Below are 21,926 nucleotides of genomic sequence, written 5' to 3' on the forward strand. Positions count from 1 at the left end.
GCTGAGGCCACACCTGTTTGGCACTCACTTCATTGTTCAGACAGATCACAAGCCCCTTCTATGGCTCAAACAGCTAAAAGGAGAAACCCCCAAATCATTGAGGTGGTCCATATCCCTACAGGGAAAGGAATATACAGTGGAAAATAGACCTGGGAGTAACAACTCCAACGGAGATGAACTCTCCAGATATTTCCACTTAGACAATGAAGACTCATCTGGGCAAGGCCAGCCTTCTTTTCCTTCATTTGGGGGGAGAGGGTGTTGTGTAGGAAAGAGCCCTCTTTCTTGGTATGGTTACCCTCATTTTTCTGCCTGTTGTCTGTGTTTGACTATGTCCACTGGGATCCAGCTAACCAGGACTCCAGTAGTTATTCTCTCTCCCTTCTAACTTGGTAACTGTACTTTTTTCTTCCCACAATTGGCATACTGGTCCCCCCCATGTAAGTCCCTAGTATATGGTACCTAGGTACCCAGGGCATTGGGGTTCCAGGGGATCCCTATGGGCTGCAGCAGTTATTCTGTAAGCCATAAGGAGCCCATGCAAAGGGTTCTGCAGGCCTGCCATTGCAGTCTGCATAAAACAGTGCATGCACCCATTTTCACTACAGGTCACTGCACCAGGTCACTATAAGTGACCCCTATGGTAGGCCCTCTCAGCCTAGAGGGCAGGGTGCAAGTACCTGTGTGTGAGGGCACCCCTGCACTAGCAGTGGTGCCCCCCACAAACTCCACATCCATTGTCCTGTACTTTGTGAGTGTGGGGATGCCATTTTACAAGTGTAATGAACATAGGTCACTACCTACATCCAGCTATATAATAGTTACTCCGATCCTGGGCATGTTTGGTATCAAACATGTCGGAATCATGCCCCAATAATGTTGCAAGTATCGGAAGTATGATGCCATGCACACTTGGGGCTCTTTAGATGTCCCCCAGCATTGCCACCACCAGTCTTACAGGGTTTTTCCGGGCAGCCTAAGCTGCTGCCGCCCCTCAGACAGGTTTCTGCCCTCCTGCAGCTTGATCTGATCACGCTCAGGAAGGCAGAACAAAGGATTTCCTTTGGGAGAAGGAGGTAACACCCTCTCCCTTTGGAAATAGGTGTAATAGGCTTGGGAGGGGTAGCCTCCCCAAGCCACTGGTATGCTTTGAAGGGCACATTTGGTGCCTTCCAGACATAAACCAGTCCACACCAGTTCAGGGATCCCCAGTCCCTGCTCTGGCGCTAAAGTGAAAAATGAAAAGGGGAGTGACCACTCCCTGTCCATCGCCACCCCAGGGGTGGTGTTCAGAGCTGCTCCAGAGGGTCCCGGGTTCTGCCATCTTGTTTCCAACGTTGGGAGGGAACTCTGGGTGCATCTGAGTGGCCAGGCCAGGCAGGTGACATCAGAGCCCCATCCTGATAGGTGCTTACCTGGCTAGGTGTCCAATCCCCCATTTCAGGGCTATTTAGGGTCTCTCTCTTGGGTGGGTCCTCAGATTCGGCTTGCAAGAATCCAGCAGGACTCCTCTGTAACCTCCACTTCGACTTCTGGCCACTGGAACCACGACTGGACCCTCCAGGAACCGACAACGCTGAAATCAACAAAGAAGACTCTTCTGCAACATTGTTTCCACGACTCCTGCCAGGTTTGCAACATTTCTTTGGCTGTGCATCCTCAGAAGACACCAACTCTTCAGCCTACATAAGAAGAAGAAGGAATCTCCCTTGGAGTGAAGGAGTCTCTCCCCTGCATCCACAGGCACCTGTTGCAACGACAACTGGCTGCATGGATCTCCTCTCATCCTGAGCTGTGTGGATCCTGGATCATGGGTGGTGGTGGTCCGGAGTAGTCCTCTTGGTCCTTTCTGCCAGCTGTCCAAATTCGGAGGAGGTAAGCCCTTGCCTTCCCACGCAGGACCCCCGTGCACTGCGTCTGTTGCAGCTGCCAAGGCTTATTTGTATCTCCTCCAAGGGACCTTCAGGCAACGTGCAGCTCCAGTCCCCAGCACTCCTTCCTGCGATGCTCAGACCTCTGTGTGGGTTCTCTTTCTGTGGTGCTGTGTGGGCTCCACCTTCTGTGTTCCTGTTCTGTGGTACTCCTGTGGGTGCTGCGTCTGCTCCGACGCTGACGGGCCCCTGTGACTCCCCCTGGGTCTTGCTGATCCCCGGCAGCACCACTTTTCCACTAATCGAGCGTTTGCCTTTGCCAAGGCTTGTTGGTGGAATGCCTCACGGACACCCATCTGCAATCTTCACTCGTGGGACATCTTCTGCATCCATCAGTAACTCTTCTCCGGATCCAGGGCTGCAGTGTTGACCTGTTCTTCCCCACCCTCGATCAACTCCTGCAACTTCAGCTGGGTGGGTAGCAGCTCCTGCTCCTCCTGGACTCCACTGTGACTCTTGGACTTGGTTACCCTCTCTGGCAGTTACTCCGTATGCTTCCAGGGTTGAGGTTGAGTACATTAAAGGCTCTTCACTTTCCCTCTGATTTCTGGTATTTCATGACTTGAATTTCCGCAATTTTCTTTGAAAACAGATTTTTAGGACATATTTCAATACCTTTGCACCAGTGGTGCTGGAACGATTTTCACAGTGTGGGTGCTGTCATTAATGTTAATATCTGAAGTTATAGGGATAGTACATCACACAAAGTGTAGTAAATTTATTCAGCAGTAGAGTGGTACGGCCGTTACATGTAGCTGCTGCTGGTGCATTTTAGAGCACAACGTCACAAATATATTATAAAAGCACTGTGTGGTGGTGCACTGTCATTTACAGATTTTACATTTTTCATTGAAATGGCCACTAAACATACAGTTTTACTTAAAACTAAATAAGACATAAATGATAATGTGTGGAAGTCTGGCTTCAGTAAATATTAACATTTGCACATCACCATGGAGTCTTAATTTATTTTCTACCTACTAAAATCTTTGTTTACATTACACTCCAGAATTGCAAGAAAAATGTGCATAAGTTTTAATTTCCTACCTGCTAATATATTCTGAAATGTGTGCACAGTGTGTTTACATGCATTTAAATTTAGTTGTGTTACAAAAAATGGCCTCCAACAGCCTTTCCTTTCACATTCCCTGTAATCTAGCAAGTTTGTCATATACTTGACTTTAAAAACACCTCTCACTTTGCAGTCCGAGAAAGAAAAGTAAACACCAACCTCCATGTTAAAACAATGAGCAGCAGTTAGAACATGCAGGCTGACATTGGACCTCTGTATTTGAAGCACAGTAACTGTGACAAGATAAATGCAAAGTTTATAGGCATCCTTAGGTCTTGCTTTTTCACTTTCTAAAGATCCAGAATTATGTGGCTCACAACCTACAGTTTGGTAAACAATGCTCTCGAAATCAGCGAAAACAGAATAAAATAAAAAAAGAAAGAGGTGGCCTGTTTGTATTCCCGTCTCAAGAGGACCTCATCTTGCAGCTTGGAATGGACTGTTCCATGAGGAGTTGCACAAGGCTGGCCCTGAGTGTAGGAAGCTGGCCTGTTGTGTGGTGGGTACCTAAGGTACTTACACCTTATACCAGGTCCAGGTATCCCCTCTTAGTGAAATGTAGGCAGTGTGTAGAAGCCAGTCTCTCAGGAGGTAGCTAAGGATGAGCAGCCAAGGCTTATCTAGGAGACATGCAAAGCTCATGCATTATCACTGTAGTCACACAGCACATACACACTTGAAAAAACACTCAGTTGTACAAAAATAAAGGTACTATATTTCTGGAACACAATACCACAAAATACTATACAGGGAGTGCAGAATTATTAGGCAAATGAGTATTTTGACCACATCATCCTCTTTATGCATGTTGTCTTACTCCAAGCTGTATAGGCTCGAAAGCCTACTACCAATTAAGCATATTAGGTGATGTGCATCTCTGTAATGAGAAGGGGTGTGGTCTAATGACATCAACACCCTATATCAGGTGTGCATAATTATTAGGCAACTTCCTTTCCTTTGGCAAAATGGGTCAAAAGAAGGACTTGACAGGCTCAGAAAAGTCAAAAATAGTGAGATATCTTGCAGAGGGATGCAGCACTCTTACAATTGCAAAGCTTCTGAAGCGTGATCATCGAACAATCAAGCGTTTCATTCAAAATAGTCAACAGGGTCGCAAGAAGCGTGTGGAAAAACCAAGGCGCAAAATAACTGCCCATGAACTGAGAAAAGTCAAGCGTGCAGCTGCCACGATGCCACTTGCCACCAGTTCGGCCATATTTCAGAGCTGCAACATCACTGGAGTGCCCAAAAGCACAAGGTGTGCAATACTCAGAGACATGGCCAAGGTAAGAAAGGCTGAAAGACGACCACCACTGAACAAGACACACAAGCTGAAACGTCAAGACTGGGCCAAGAAATATCTCAAGACTGATTTTTCTAAGGTTTATGGACTGATGAAATGAGAGTGAGTCTTGATGGGCCAGATGGATGGGCCCGTGGCTGGATTGGTAAAGGGCAGAGAGCTCCAGTCCGACTCAGAAGCCAGCAAGGTGGAGGTGGAGTACTGGTTTGGGCTGGTATCATCAAAGATGAGCTTGTGGGGCCTTTTCGGGTTGAGGATGGAGTCAAGCTCAACTCCCAGTCCTACTGCCAGTTCCTGGAAGACACTTTCTTCAAGCAGTGGTACAGGAAGAAGTCTGCATCCTTCAAGAAAAACATGGTTTTCATGCAGGACAATGCTCCATCACACGCGTCCAAGTTCTCCACAGCGTGGCTGGCAAGAAAGGGTATAAAAGAAGGAAATCTAATGACATGGCCTCCTTGTTCACCTGATCTGAACCCCATTGAGAACCTGTGGTCCATCATCAAATGTGAGATTTACAAGGAGGGAAAACAGTACACCTCTCTGAACAGTGTCTGGGAGGCTGTGGTTGCTGCTGCACGCAATGTTGATGGTGAACAGATCAAAACACTGACAGAATCCATGGATGGCAGGCTTTTGAGTGTCCTTGCAAAGAAAGGTGGCTATATTGGTCACTGATTTGTTTTTGTTTTGTTTTTGAATGTCAGAAATGTATATTTGTGAATGTTGAGATGTTATATTGGTTTCACTGGTAATAATAAATAATTGAAATGGGTATATATTTTTTTTTGTTAAGTTGCCTAATAATTATGCACAGTAATAGTCACCTGCACACACAGATATCCCCCTAACATAGCTAAAACTAAAAACAAACTAAAAACTACTTCCAAAAATATTCAGCTTTGATATTAATGAGTTTTTTGGGTTAATTGAGAACATGGTTGTTGTTCAATAATAAAATTAATCCTCAAAAATACAACTTGCCTAATAATTCTGCACTCCCTGTAAGGGCAATCCTCCAATAGATGCATATATTAGTAATCGGAAAACAGCATAGAAAAGGTTAGAAAACAGTGCAAATAGCAATAACCAAAAGTGACCCTAGGTGGAGCACAAACCATGTACTAAAAAAAATGTAATGCGAACACAGGACCCCACCACCTAGGTAAGTGGAATCTGTAGAGGGAGCTAGGAGTACTAGAAAACCACAGAGGTACGTAACACAGTACCCCCGAGCAACCAGGAAAGGAGGAGTAAATCAGTGGAATTTCTCCAAACCACCCAAAAGGAGGAAAAAGAAGAAAAGAAGACACCCAGACAAGACTGCAAGAAACCAGCAGTAGATTCCTGAAGAAGGCAGACCTGTGGAGAGCGGGGACCGAGTCCAGGAGGAGTAGGAGCTACTAACCACCCAACTGTACTTGCAGGAGTTGGTCGATGGTGGGGAAGAACAGGTCAGCACTACAGCCCTGGATCCGGAGAAGAGTTCCTGATGGATGCAGATGTCCCACGCTGGAATGAAGATTGCAGACGGGTGTCTGTGCAGGAATTCCACCAACAAGCCTTGGCAAAGGCACACACACAGTTAGGGGAAAAGTGGTGCTGCTGGGGACCAGCAAGGTCCAGGAGGACTGATCCCAGGAGGTTGAGTCGTAGGGGACCCTCAGCGTCACAGAGAGTCCACAGGAGCAGAGGCAGCATCCACAGGAGTCCCTCACGACGGGGACAGTGCAGAAGGAGCTCACGCAGCACTACAGAAAGGGATTGCACGCCACAGGAGAACCACGCAGAGGGCTGTGTGTCGCAAGAAGGAGTGCTGGGGACTGGAGCTGCACGTCCCCTGAAGATCCCTTGGAGGAGATGCAAACAAGCCTTGGCAGCTGCAAAAGATGTGGTGCACGGGGGTATTGTCCTGCGTGGGAAGGCAAGGGCTTAGCTTCTCTGAAGTTGGACAGCTGGCAGAGAGGACCAAGAGGACTACTTCGGACCACCACCACCACTCATAATCCAGGATCTATGCAGCTCAGGATGAGAGGAGATCCATGCAGCCGGTCGTCGTTGCAGCAGGTATCTGCGTATCCAGGGGAGTGACTCCTTCACTTCAAGGGAGATTCCTTCTTCTTCTTGTGCAGGCTGAAGAGTTGCTGTCTTCTGTGGGTGCACAGCTGGGGAATGTTGCAAACCTTGCAGGAGTCGTGGAAACAATGTTACAGAAGAGTCTTCTTCATTGATTGCAGCGCTCTCGGTTCCTGGAGGGTCCAGTTGCAGTTCCAGTCGAAGTGGAGGTTGCATAGGAATCCTGCTGGTGTCTTGCAAGCCAAATCTGAGGACCCCACCCAAGAGAGAGACCCTAAATAGCCCTGAAAGGGGTGATTGGTCACCTAGCCAAGTAAGCGCCTATCAGGAGGGGGCTATGATGTCACCTGCCTGGCCACTAGGATGCTCCCAGAGTTCCCTGTCAAACTTGGAAACAAGATGGAAGAACCCACGGACCCTCTGGAGGAGCTCTGAGCACCACCCCTGGGGTAGTGATGGGCAGGGGAGTGGTCACTCCCTTTTCAAATGTCCAGTTTCATGCCAGAGCAGGGACTGGGGATCCCTTAACCGGTGGTTTATGCATGCAGGGAACCAAATGTGCCCTTCAAAGCATACCAGTGGCTTGGGGAGGATACCCCTCCCAAGCCAGTCACACCTATTTCCGAAGGGAGAGGGTGTTACCTCCCTCTCCCAAAAGAAATCCTTTGTTCTGCTGTCCTGGGCTTGATCAGATCAAAGTGCAGGAGGTCAGAAACCTGTCTGAGGGGTGGTAGCAGCTTGGGCTGCCTGGAAAACCCTGTAAGACTAGTGGTAGAAATGCAGGGTGGTCTCCTAAGGAGCCCCCAGAGTTCATGGAACCATACTTCCAATACTTGCAACAGTATTGGGGTACGATTTCAACATGTTTGATACCAAACATGCTTAGGTTTGGCGTTTCCATTATGTAGCTGGACATAGGTAGTGGAATTACAATATACAATAGTGACCCTAGTGGAGAGTACAAACCATATTCTAAAAACAAAATGGAATGCGAAAGGCAGACCCCCACCCAGGTAAGTGTAATCTATAGAGGGGAGCTGGAGGAACTAGGAAGCCCAAAAGGTACGTACCAGAGTACCCCCCATTGACCAGTATAGAAGAGGTAAGTACCTGTTTTTTCCTAAACCCACAGAGAAACTTTGTAAAAGGACAGTGCAAGAGCCAGGAAAGACTGCAAGAAACAGAAGATGGATCCAGATAGAAGAGAACCTGCAAATGAAGAGGACAAAGTCTAGTTCAAGTTGCAGTGTCCGGTTGGGGCAGGAGCCACTACCCACTCTTCTGGAGATGCAGGACCAAGTCGACAGTGAAGACCAGGAGTCAGCTATGCAGCACAGGAGGAGTTCCAGGAGTGATGCAGTCAATGTCCCATGTCAGAAGAAGAGTTGCAGTCCATCAGCAGTGTTGAAAAACCACCAACAAGCCATGGCAAAAGCAAGAGTAGTAGAAGAGAAGTTACAGAGCTGCTGGTGACCAGGAAGGTCCGACGGGATCCAATCCATGGAGCGGAGGCTCAGGTGTCCCCCAACACTCAGGAGAGTCAGAAGTCATGGATGCAGCCCTCACAGGCAACTCACAGGCAGCATGCACAGGATTCACAGTGAGTCCCACTCAACACACCTGGAAGAGTCCCACGTCGTTGGAGCAGTGGGCAGGAGACCACACGCTGCATGGAGGCCGAGGCTACACGGAGACAAAAGATCCCTTGGATGAAGAGCCAACAAGCCATGGTAGCTGCAAGAGTTGTGGTGCACACGGGTATCGTCTTGCAAGGAAAGGCAAAGACTCACTACCTCCCACTCTGGACAGCTGGTAGAGAGGACCGAGGGGACCACTTAGGACCATCACCTGTGTTACAGCATCCACGCAGCATTGCAGGAGAGAAAATCCACGTGGCCGGTCGTTGTTGCAGTTGATGCCTGCAGATGCAGGGAAGTGACTCCTTAACTCCAAGAGAGATTCCTTCTTGCTTCTTGGCGCAGACTGAAGAATTGCTGCCCTCAGAGGATGCACAGCTGGGGAAATGTTGGAGTTCCTGGAAGGAGTTGGAGAAATAATGTTGCAGGGCGAAGTTGTCACTGGAGCTGCAGATTGTAGGTTCCGGTTAAGTCCAGTTGTGGTTCCAGTGGCCAGAAGTCAAAGTAAACATTGCAGAGGAGTCCTGCTGGAATCTTGCACGTCGAATCGGAGGACCAACTCAAGAGGGAGACCCTAAATAGCCCTAACAGGGTGACCACAAATCAGGAGGGGACTGTGACATCACCTGCCTGACCTGACCACTCAGATGCGCCCAGAGGTCATCTTATGGTGTCTTTGTTTATGTGGATCCTACAGCATGCCATCAACTAAAATGCTTCAACATTCTCACTGTATCTTGCCAAACTGTATACCCTTATCTATGAGATGGGTTTTAATTTACTTAGGCCTGGCCCCCACATCATGTCCTAATGGAAATTGGTAAGCAGCTCTAATCCTCAGTCGAGTTTTTCTGAACAAGTGAGGAAAGGCACTCAGGATTCAAGCCTTTGCCATTTGTTTATGGGACTTTACCCTCTCTTAACATCACTGCGCAGTATCATAATTCCACAGGCTTTCTATATCAAAACTTAGGTAAGTGAAAGTGTAAACTCTTACCTCAGCCTGGAAGCTCTTCAATAAAGGAGCTACTTGTTTGCGTAAATCCTGTAATTAATGGGACAAATAAATGATGGTTAGATAATTTTATAAGCTATTTTTAATAATATGATTCCTATAAACATACACCCAATTTAAAATGTATACTTATTCAGTCCTTCAGTGCTCCTCCCAATACTGCAATGTAAAACTCTGATACTCCTATTAATATCATATTTTTGCGTAGCTCAATACTTCAACTGAAGTTGGCAAATAGTACTGAGTTCTTCTAAACATCTGGATTAAGACAATGCAAAACCACAGAAACAAATAGTATTAAGCACCAAATGCTTGTTTCTGCTTTTTTTTCAATAGGTTTACGTAAGAAGTCAGAAAACACTTAAACATGAGGGGACAAAAATTTTGAAATTATACCTGGAATTTAAAAAATCAAATACGTTTTAATGCTCTAAGAAAGTTTATCAACTAATTATGGGAACATTTATAGTTGCAACTCAGATTCCACAGTATCTCTGTATGCATTTCTGAAATAAAAGAGGACTAGTTTCAGCATTTAAAATCCCTTTAGCCGGAGAACGATGTTTATGTGTTACAGTTCTCCTTCCCAAATTAAACAGGGAGACTCCTAGACATTGTTCTTAATTGAATTTACCAATCACAAATGTCAAAAAATGACAAAACTTGCTGGGCTGGATGATGTTCTACAAAATCGTGGTCTGCACTAGCTTACACAGTAGATCTAATTGATGTGACGAGGGAGAGAATTGCCTAGAGATGCATTCAGAAAAATAGGCTACACTCTTTCATAATGGATCACACACATCACCAGAGAAAGGATAAGGGTACACAATCTCCTGATTAGCCCATAAGTAAAATGAACCAAATAATCATGACAGCCCTGACTGGATCTTGAGGCTTAATGGGACTGGTGCATAATTTGCAGAGAATGTTTAGTAAGGACAGCTGAGTGGATGGAAAGGGGTATGAAAAGTGCCCGACCAACAGAATGGAGGGAAACAAGGTGTCAAGATGCGCCACCACCCCAGTCCATAAAGCACTGAGTTGTCAGGCTGACATATTTGGTTGAGAATTGCATAAAGATGAAGAAATATCTAAATGTTTTTAGTAGAAAGGAAAAGGTATTGCTGCGGGTTACTCTGAAAAAGGTACCTTCACGACTCCCACATTTAGCAAGATGCATGAGGGCTTTAAGCTGTGGTACTAACCATGAGCATGTGGTAGATGCAGCAAGGATTGATGCCGAGGTCCCTTAACAGATGTGTTGGAGAGCGCAGGACACAAAAAGACTGATGCAAGCTCGATTTATCTTAAAAGAGTAGTGGGTTAAAAAAAATGCGCAGCTTCCATCATTATTATACAAGACAGGATCTCGTAAACAATGGTGCCCAGAAGTACAAAAAAAAAAACAAAGGCAAAGTAGGTTGACTTTCAGTCTACGAAGGACAAATGGAAAGTAGAGCTCTCAAGACTAGACAACCTTACGATGCGTTTCACTGACATGAAACACTGTAATAAAAACGGTGCCATCATGCCAGAGAAAAGATCTAATTGTTTGAAATGTAAAATAATGAATGGGAGATGTGGTGAAGAAAATACCAGTGTAATGAATGAGCATGGTGGTTTGATCCATGTGCCTGGACAAAAAAAAGTGCTGAGCCTCGAGATGCATTAAGGGCTTCGTTGACAAATGAAGTAGGTCAATCGTGTCATAACCAAACTAAAACAACGAGGATGATCTTCTAACTCGACTCTCAGAATGAGGGGAACAGGCAAATTATGGAAATGTCCTTTATTAAATAGGCATCTACCTCTATTCTAGTTTCCAATGCCTACTATGGTAAAACTGCCAATTCTTGCTGCTCTCAGCAGCAAAGCAGTTCAGATATGGCTTGCCCCATCACCAGAGGACCTTTGTTGAGTTGACTAATTCCATTCTTACTCGTGGCACGCCTTTGGATGGCAACCATATCATTTCTGACGCATGGAAGATATTCTGCCCTCAGCTTGATATGCAATATGGTCAACTTCTGGAACAACTAACACCTGAAAGAATGACATTTTTATAAAGAGCACTGATGCCTAGAACTGGGCGTCCTGGTGCTGAAGGATTAACTGAGCGATTTATATCCACTGTACTATTAAGTAAGAATTAATGACTAAAAGGCCATGTTTTAAGTATTTTTCCAGAAAATGTCTTCAGATACTGTAAGCCTATGGACAGCAGTTCCAGAGTTTTGACACCACAAGGCAAAAGAAAGCCAACCCATGCAACTGTGATTCACTTTTGTGCAGCATGCTAGTCTGGCATCTGAAGATCATGGGGCTCTTGAGGGTACAAAAGGTGAAGTTCTGGATGTGTGTCCTTCATTTGTCAGGGCGTTGTAGACTAAAACATTGCCTTGAACCTGCATCTTTTGCGCATTGGAAGCCATGCAGCTCTTTCAGATGGTTCAGGATGGATTGTGGATGACTAAGATGGACTGCTGGAGTTTGAACTATCCAGGATGGCTCTAAGATCCGCTATGACATCCAGTAGGACTGTTTCTTTGCTGTGTTGGGGTTGAAAACTAGACTGAGTGCCATGCATTGACTAATTGGGTTTAAGAAACACAGAGTTGAGCACTGACACATTCCTCAATAATTTTTGATGAAAGGGGAAAAAGTGAATTATGACTGCAGTTATTGAGGAAGTTGGGGTGTGCAATGTTTTTTTTCCATGACTGTGGAATGTTTTCAACATAGTGCTGACAACTGTGACTACTAAGAGTGAAGCATTTAATAAATTAGTGGTAGCAGAACTTATAGCTTCAGAGCCTAGCGCAAAAATGTGCGAGGGTTAGGGGTCAGCTGGAACCAGACTTACTAGCCAGCAGTGCAGTACACGTTTCTGCAATGGAGAAGGCCAAAAACTATTCTAAAGCATCTTCAGAGGGGACGGACAAGGCTGTATCAGATAAAGTCAGCTAATCCAACACTAGCTGCAAATTTATCCTGGAAAAAATAACCAAGTACTCACATAATTTATTCTAGAGTGTTATTTTTTCACTAAATTATTGATATCTTCAATTCTGTCCAAATCTGATCCGCACTTATTGCATACTTTGTGAATATGATAACTTTCTATACATGCTTTGTTAACTAGTTTGGCATTACATTATAGGTGTGCCTCCTACTTACTACCTAAAGTTTTACAAACATTTGTGTAGCGCTTAGAAAATCCCTGAACCATGGTGCAGTAGGCTTATTTCCAGGAGACTGTCTTTTTTAAGTAGAGTCAGAGTTATTCAATTCAATTATTCATAACTAACAGATGAGCAACTGAAAGAGTTATATCCAAGTCTCTGAGTGCTCGGATAGCATACTGGCACTAATCTGAGCCGAGGTCCTGACTATCATAAGCGGCAAGTGGTAGCTGTTTAAAGCTTATTGAGCTCTTCAAAGAAGAGTATGCCATATTATCAACCCAGATCACATGTAGAGAGGCTGCCACTATTAAAGGACTGAGATTAGTAAAGATGGGCTTTAATATGTGCTGCGCTTTATGTTTTAGCAACTGAATTTTCTGTGCAATGTCAAACGCCTCTGAGCAAGGAATTAAAGATTTGGAATTAGGATTATCTATATTATCAAGATGCATGTTCAAATCTTCTAATACAGTGAATTTAGCATACTTTGTTGCAGAAACAAAGGTATGGTGTCAAATACTCAAAATAACGTGCCAGAAAATGAAAAGATATCTGTTGAATTATATTTGAGTTAAGCATGTCATCTATTTCATAATGTACTCCTCCGTGAATCCCTAGCATGGGCTACCACAAGTCAATGAGAGAGGAGTCCAGGCCGCTGTTCCCCCACTCCCACACCACATGATCACAAAGGACAAGCATGAGCACACCTACATTACAAGACCCCGGCGACAAGCTAGATGCCACCCTACATGCGAATGAGACCCCCCCCTCCCACTTCAGCTGAAACCAAAATCGAAGAACTCCAGGCAGAATGCGGCCTATTACGAGATGACCACCGGAAACTGGCCTCCAGAGTGACTGACTCGGAAGGTTCCCAGAGAGATCTTGCACCCCAAATGAGCAACCAAGTACGAACCACCCATGATCTTGCCAAAAGGCTCCAATGCCTGGAAAGCCATGCACACAACATTGAAGGGCGAGCTCGTGCAAAAACATACAAGTGGTTGGTCTCCTTGAGGGGGATGAGAATTACCACACAAACACCTTCCTGGAAGACTGGGTGAAATTCTTCAACCCCACCTCGACCCTCTCCCAATATTTCTCCTTTGAGAGGGCGCACAATGTCCAGCAATGAGCTTGCAGCCCCGCGCTGTGGTCATTCTGCTTCCTCATTAGCGCAGGGACAACTCTGCTCGTTCCTTTATCTGAAGCGCAAGCTCTGAGATTTGCATGTCGAATCCTCGCTGCTCTATTCAGCAAAGCTAAAGCTAATCCGCAACCAGTGTACACATTTTTATTTTTTTTACTGAGCCCTACCAGGCATAGGACTGACCTCCCACTGGTGTAAACAGACTTCCAGGTACCAAACGATGAAGGGGTCGGGGTGATTTCACTACTGCCACATCACCTGCAGGCCCTAGGGTGCAAGGAGCTGAGGAAGGACAGGCAGTTAGCCGTTGCCACAGCACTGGCGTTCCGCCAGTCGTCACCCTCAATGGATCCAAAGTAAATTTCACCAGCAGCTCAGATTAAGACTCCTCGAGTCCATACTAGCACTTAAAGACCCTTCTTGCTCCCCTGGTCACCTGGAAGATAGCCAATTAACTGATATGACGCTCTCCATGTCCCTGTAACATAACTCCGCCCGGACAAGTTTCATAGCATTCTCTCCTAGGCTGGCCAAACCACTTCAGATGCATCAGGGGATTTCCCCCACCCCTTAGGGCGCCATGAGCCATCAAACCATTGTGACCATATCCCACGGAAAAGGGGAATACACCAGCGAGACCAGGACTACCATACATTCAGATTTCCCGCCCGCTACCTGACAACCCAATACTATCCCATCAACCTCATGGTTCATTACAGAACCCCAGATACAGAAATGTCTCAAACATGACTGTTTGGGCATACAGCCTGTTACTGTAGGCTCCTGACTTTGTTCCAGTTCTGTTCTCTGTTTTTGCCCTAGTTTGCCGAACAGCACAAGTATATGACATGACATTTATTGTCTCCAGTGTGGCTGGGGAGAGTTAGACAGTGGCTCACCAAACCAGGGCCCATAATCCTTGCACACTCTTGTACACCTCCGACTCATGTCACACAACCAACAGATCAGACTTCTAACCCTTAACATCTGTGGCATGCACACACCAGGCCGCTGCCTTTCCGTTTACTCCTATATCAACCTGCAAAATGCACACATTAGTCTACTCCTTGAAACCGATAACACCACCAGCACATGCAAAAGGTGTTCTGATCTGGGTAAACACGGGCAGCCCTTCCAGCCGTTCAACACAGTGGATGATAATAGCAGATATGTATTTGTGAAAGGCCATCTAGATGGAGTCCATATGTTTCTAGGGCGGATATATGCACTGAACTCATATCAGTCTGCATTCTGGGCCTCTCTGTCACGGATACTGGCCCACTAGGTGGACCTACCATGGGTGCTAGGAGGGGACTACAATAATATTCTCAACATTCAGTTAGACAGATCGCACCTGCCACTCTCGCAAGCGCCTGCACACCTCCACTCTTCGTAATTTGCTCAATGGGTTCAGAGATGGTCCCTCTCGGAAGCCTGGAGACCAAGAACACACATGCCAAACTATACTTGCAATACCTGGCCCCTCATGACTTGTATGTCCACCTGGAACGTTTCCTGTGCTCCACATTCCTACTCCCCATTCTTAGTATCTAGGACGAGTGGTATCTGACCATGCAACACACATACTAGACGTGGACTGTAGGGTCCCTACCCTGCCAGTCCCTACATGGTGCCTTCCCCAAAACATCCTAGATGAACTGCTCTTCTAGGAAATCCCTCTTGCCTATATAGAACGTTTCTTCGTAGCAGCAAGCCCCATACGACGCCACAGGGAGCGAGACACTGGTGGCAGCCAAATCTTCACATGCGGCACTATTACAGTGCCTCCGATGTTATAATTTCATGGCCTACACTGCTCGAGTGCATTCCAGTGAAGATAAGCCTGGCCATCTCCTGGTGTGGTGGGCGCAGTAGAAGAAAACAAGTTACTTACTTGTAACTACAGTTATCCAGTATTGGTATCTTTCATAATTTCACATGCTTGAATCACCCCCGTCGAAGTGGGAGTCGGATGATTCAAGCTTGTGAATTTAGGAAAGAACCAATACTGGATAAATTCAGTTCTCCTCCCATTACTGAAATGGGCTCGTCTGACAGCACCTGCATGCGCTCGCAGCTTGCCATACTGCAAGCATTCACTGAATACTACTGTACCCTTTACATGGCCTCCCAACCGCATACTTGGACACAGAAGAGCTCTTCTTAGAGCATCTACCCATTCCCACCATCACTGCTGTGGAACACGAGGAACTAGTGGCCTTGATTATAGTGGCAGACATCAAGGTGGTCATCCATGACTTGGCTGATAACAAAACATCGGGCTTGGATGGCTTTTCCACCCACTTGGCCTCGAAGCTGGCCGAAGTTTATCAAAAGACGCTAACCACCGGGGCACTTCCAGAACCCCTCCAGGAATCCCTCCTCATATCCCTACTCAAACTAGATAGGGACCCTACTCGTTTATCTTTTTACCGGCCAGTAACTATTCTGGGCGCTGATTATTAAAATATTGGGGAGGATATTTGTGAATCACTACCTTCAGATTCCACCTAAAATCATAAATCCCGATCAAACTGGATTCGTTATGGGCCGCAGCACATCGCCCAACCTTCAGAGGGTATTCCACGTGATGGACCTCAATGGTCACTGCAGTTCCCCCATGCAGGTCTCATTCTTGATCTAGAGAAGACGTTTGACACCCTGTCCTGGCCTATATTTTAATGTATCATCAAACCTGGGAATCGGTGGGAGCCTCTTGGCGTACACAAAACTATTATACACCAGCCCATCCACTCGAGTAAGGTCCGGACCATCCATCTCTGCTTCATTTCTCATTAGTCGTGGGATTCACCAAGGGTGCCCTCTCTTCCACATATTATTTGTCATCACCACGGAGCCTCTGGTCCGTCGTCTCCGCACAGAAGGCATACATTGGGGCTCCCACTAGCCGGCACAATTCACACAATGTTACTATATGCTGGTGACCTGTTACTCTATCTCCGGGATGTCACCACAGTACCAGGTCAATCCACAAGACCCTCCAGGGCTCTGAAACTGTGGCCGGCCTCTGCATCAGCTGGACCAAGACATACATCTTCCCCCTATGCAAGGATGCGGCTCCCCAGGCACTACGGTTCAGCAAGGCTCACCCGACTTGGGAGGGGGCAAAGGTCAGATACCTAGGTATTCATCTCTAGCACTCTCAACAAGCCTTGTTCGAGGGCAACCTGAAGCGGGCACTCACCACCCTCAAATCCCAGACCCGATTCTGGAAGCGACTGCCCCTAGCCCTTATGGGCAGGATTACCTTATCAAAATGATTGTCCTCCCCCGGCTGAAATACTATTATGCCAGTGTACCAGTCTATGCATCCCGTTCCTTCTTTTGGGTACTGGACACGATGCTCGGGGATTTGCTCTAGGATAACAAATGGCACCTCATGTATCTTCGCAAACTGCAATGGCCGGTGGGTCGGGGTGGCTTAGGTGCCTCTTTCTTTGAGTCCTAGTGTCTCACCACCCAATTTCAATGGGAGTCCCACTGGCTGGCAGGCAGAAATCTCTATGAAACGAGCACAGGAGAGGGGCCCTCTAAACCCTGATCTTACCTGGCAGCTCCTACTGCCCTCTATTAAGTTGCACCACTCCTGTTCCCTGCATGTCTGGGTGGCCCAAAAATACCTACCAAGCAGAATGGTACATTATGCCCCTGACATCCCTTTTTAAACTCTGCCTAATTCCCAAGTTTTTACAGGGTGAACGGTCTTGGGACATGGCATGACAAATTTAGATATAGTGGTTTCCCTTTGCTGGGACCACCAGCTGCCAACGTTTGACCATCTCCGTCAAGACAACACATTGTCGACTCCTATGGCACATAGTTGATGAGGCGCCCCCCCATCCACCCACGCCATCATCCATGCGCTGCATACCCTGGGTGCCAAATGGCACATAATCGTGTGGCTCTACAAAGCCGCAAGTGAGAATGTGGGCATCTCATTAGGGCCCTTCGCCAGACATGGGAAGAAGACTCTGCATGTCTCCTCAAAGACACCGAGTGGAACAAAGCCCTAGATCGTGATCAACTTTTTATAAGAGGAATTTGTTTGTGATGGGGTCCCTCATGAACATGTTACAGACAATGGTGTCCAATTGACAATGCGAGGAATACAAGAACTTTTAGATAATCTAGTGTTCCCCTGAAAATGGTGTTGTATTCTTCAAAAGCTAATAGCCTTGCTGCACGCATGAATCGTATGGTGAAATAGTGTGTGCAGAAGGCAGTTGAAAATAGACTGCCAGATTAGGTGTGGTGGGGTCATCAGAAAACTCAGAGTCAGGTAATGTTTAAATCACCTTTCTTTAGGATGAGAGGAAGAGTAGGACACACAAAGTTGAATCCTGCATGGATGAGTGGAGCAGTTAAAGGGTTGAGGAAAATAAGTGAAGAGGTAAACATGGATGAACTCAGAAGAGAGGGCAAGTTGTTGAGAAGTGCATATCAAAACATGTACAAGAAGGGGTGCGATCAGAAAAATTGTCCTAGAGTCTGGCCATGGTTAGTGGGTGAGAAAGTATTAGTGAGGAAGCTTCGTTCTGCGGAGAAGGGCGAGACAAATTATATGGGACCATTCAAAATTAAGACGGTCTTGAAGAATGTGGTTAGGATGGATAATGGTGATGTGTGAAGTATGTAAAAGTTGGTGAAATGGAATGGAACAAATGTTGATGGTGAGAGAGCGTAGCTTATTCACTTAGAAATTAATATGAAATGTTTATGAACTAATGCGTAATAATGCCGCACAGAAAATGTATTAATGTATTTTGCTAAAACATGCGTCTGAAATGTGCCCACGGGGAGTGGCCGTCAATATACACAATGACTAATGAAACTGATAAATAATGTTGAAATGTTATGTTAGAATATGATTTTGCACTAATAATAAAAGGTTATATGTTAAAGTTCTACTAATAAAGCATTAGGCCTTAGTTAGCATGAGTCAAGGCCTAGCCGCCTGATTTTCATATTAAATGTGTTTTTCTAACGTGCATTGTGCTGACTTACTGAAGGACATGAACTCTTGTTTTTCCAAAGCTAGGAGATTAATGTAACTGTAGTAGATCCGTTCTCATGAAATTAGACTTGCTTAGTGACACATTCTTGCTGAATGCAACAGTGTAGACTACTCGCAGGTACGAGGTCGCCTGAACTGGTACAGACAATGGAGCCACTGACTAAAGATGCGAAGAGGACCACGAGAGTATGAAATCATACCGGACATTCTACCCGCTGAAGACGTCAATCATAAGGGCCAATAAACTACGTGAGAACTGTTATGGGGTGACAAATTTGATGAGCTAATTGGTAACCTATTGGACAGAGATAGTGGGGTGCAACCCCTCAACCAATGAAGAATTAGAGGACTGTACAATAGAAAAGGGATAAAAACCCTTGACACAAGGAAGTAGATCAGAATAGGAGACTAGGAAATAGATGAGAGGGAGATGCTGTCGCATTTTGCTATGACCCAGACACTTTGTCACTCTGCATAGGGACTTTGCTGTTTGGTTCTTAAAACCATCCTTGTCTTATATTGCACGTTTACACTTTACCTCCTTATGAGGAAAGTGCCCTTTTACCCGACTTATTGAATTCCTGATGGCGAATCAACTGATGTCCTGAGGACGAAGACCGAACCTAAATGCTGACCCAATACGGAGGGTAACTGTATGACAATGAAATTGTAATTGTCGGTTTGCTTTTCCTTTCTAGGTACCAACTGCTTCTTTTGACAGAGACCATAATTAGATGTTTTTCCTAAATTGGTGTTGCTAAATTGTTTTGCATGAAGCCCAACATGCCAATGCTAATTCGAGGTTAGATGAGGGGTTCACTAAACTGACGCAAATAGACAAATAACTGAATCTATGCTTTGTTGAATAATGTGATAATGACTCTTTGATAAACTCGTGATTCTTGCTTTGATGAAATATTGTCAAAGTTGCCATACTGTGACTATGATAATGTGTTTCTTGGTTTTGAGACTAATAAACTTGCTAGTAAAAATGTAATCAATAGGGAATTAACTAAACCACCACTAAACTGGTGTGGTTATTCATGACTGTAAGGTCATGGATGGTTTCTGAGTTTCATTAATGTCTTTGACTAATTTGAATTGTCTTATTGTGGTAAATATTGATGACGTTATTGACATATTGATTGACATGCTGATTAGTTGTCTCGTCCTAAGGTGTCTTCAATCAGGGTCAAAAGATTCACTGGCCTAAAACGAGTCCCAAAGTGAGTACATTAGTCATAAAGGGACGCGTTAACAATGGTATCAACAATGAAGCCAATTCTGGGCAAATGCTAGGCAGGGAGATTGCGTGAGTAGTGATCTGCAAGGTAATCACGTTGCTGGTTATATTCCCGAGTTGTTTCCCAGACGTACCACAGGACATTCTACCATACCTATCTGATAGAAATATGTTGTGTCTTAATCAGTTTACAATGTCTTAGCATCAGGAGCTGCAAATTTTGCTCAGCTCATTTATTTTGTTTATCATGGCAGTTGGATTGTCAGTTGTTTTGTTTTCAAATTTTATTATACATATGATATCACACTGTAAATACATATGTTGTTCTGATTGCATTGATTTTCTTATTTCATGTGCCTTTATTCTAAATGTCCTTTTCTGTCGAAAGAAGGGATATGTGCTGTGTTATACTTTGTCATCTATTCTAGAACAGATGACTTGTTGACTATTCCATGTAGGAACCTGTCATCCTGGAATGCGGAGTAGAAAAAATTCCAGGACAACAGTTGAAGCTGGAGGTGTTGAGTGCTGTTCTCAGCTGATGTAGGATTGGATCAAATAAACTACAGAAAGCATTTACATCAGGGGTCTTCAAACTGGGGTGCAGCTCCCCCCCCCCCCCCCATGGGAGCCTCGAGTGATACCGGGGTGGGGGGAGGGGCGCCAGGCTGTGACCAGAGGAAGCATTATGGGGAAACAGTACTGTTTTTTTAAAGTGGAAAATATGAGCAGTAGTAAACCTTCTGTAATTGGCAATCGCTAACCTGTTTTGTCATTTATATCGAAGCTGGGAGTATGTGTAAAAAGGGAAGGGACTCCAAATGCTCTTTAAAACCACCACCTCCACTTCTAATATTTTCACTGTGGACACTTATTACACGTAAGGCCTGCCTGACCAGAATAGTATGTTTGGCAATCATGTATTTGATTGCATTTTTTAAACGGTAACATTACTTAACGGCAATGTTTAAATGAGTCTAGACATTTTAAGCATTGCCAATTTAACGGAATAATTGTGAAAGATGCTGGGGGGGGATATACATCTATGTGTATATTCTTCAAACGACATCTTAACACACTATCAAAGTGTTTTAGGGAAAAAAACATTCCTCAGGTCTGTGTGTCTCTGAAAAGTCAAAGATATCTAAACTATGCATCACTAAAGATCGAGTGATAAGTAATTCAAAAGTTAGCTGCAGTTTGTTCCGAGGAAAGGTTTTAGGAAAGGCTCGATGTAGATATTTTACTAGGACTGCTGTCAGTTGTCAGGGTTTTTGGCGCTAAGGACAAAACACATGCATAGATACATTTGTTAAAGACACACAGCAGGGCATTTAACAAAGGCCACCACGCCGAAGGTCGTGGCCTTGAAAGGAGACCTGGAGCGCACTGCCACAGCAAAACACGTAACAGAGGGGGGAAATACAATTTGGACTGGATGCAAGCTACTACTGTGCTAACGAGTAAGCTCCCTTACTCATGGGCACCACTTACAAAAGGAACACAAATTAAATAAAAAGTGTGATGGTTAAATTATAAACGAAGACAAAAACTATAATGGACTCGGGCCCATCATTCCACCAAATATGGAGCGAGGCACCTCTAAAATAGTTAAAAGGAAAAGAAATGTCAAGAATCCTGGAAATAATCTCGAATATATGAAGACACTAATAAATGGAGACAATCCGCAGTGAAGGTATTAAATCTAGGAGTCAAGTTCGACTCCCGGCTGTCCTTTATGCCGCACGCTTTGACTATTGCAGGATGCTGTTTCAACCTCATAACATCTTTTTAAACATTCTGTGACCTTCTACCTCCTATAGCTAGGAAATCTGTAGCATGAGCTCAAATTACTTCAAGGCTGCACTATTGCAATAGTCTTTCTGTGGGCTCCTCTAAACAAGTTTTTCAAAAGCTTCAAGTAGTCCAACAAGCAGCAGCAAGTGCAGTACTTAAACTATCAAGAAATTCAGCCTCTGAGGCACTTAAGACCGTACATTGGCTACCTATCCGTAAGAGAGTATAGTTCAAAATGCTTTTTGTTCATTTTCAGAGTCTTTAATAATACAGGTCCAAAATGTCTAGCAGGTAACTCAGATCCTCACTCGCTAATCTACTACAGCCAGTCTATTTTAGGCTTAAAACTAAAGGTGGGAAAGCTTTAACTGTATTAGGGATCAAGGCCTGGAATTCCCTCCCCAGACATTTGAGACGCACTGAGTCTGAAACTATTTCAGAAAGCACCTTAAGACTTGGATCTACATGATGACTGA

At 45.1% G+C, this 21,926-nt stretch overlaps 1 protein-coding gene across 4 annotated transcripts in view; it reads right to left on the reverse strand.

Annotated features, from left to right (window-relative positions):
* The window catches only part of CUX1 (cut like homeobox 1), a 1,145,546-nt gene that overhangs the window by 864,886 nt on the left and 258,734 nt on the right, over positions 1 to 21,926 (reverse strand). For all 4 annotated transcript variants that reach the window (XM_069226953.1, XM_069226954.1, XM_069226952.1 and 1 more), the window contains exon 3: positions 9,017 to 9,064. In XM_069226953.1, coding sequence (XP_069083054.1) covers positions 9,017 to 9,064 — 48 coding nt within the window. The remainder of the gene's footprint in view (positions 1 to 9,016; positions 9,065 to 21,926) is intronic.

This window comes from Pleurodeles waltl, chromosome 3_2 (genome assembly GCF_031143425.1).
Source record: "Pleurodeles waltl isolate 20211129_DDA chromosome 3_2, aPleWal1.hap1.20221129, whole genome shotgun sequence".
Taxonomy (NCBI): domain Eukaryota; kingdom Metazoa; phylum Chordata; class Amphibia; order Caudata; family Salamandridae; genus Pleurodeles; species Pleurodeles waltl.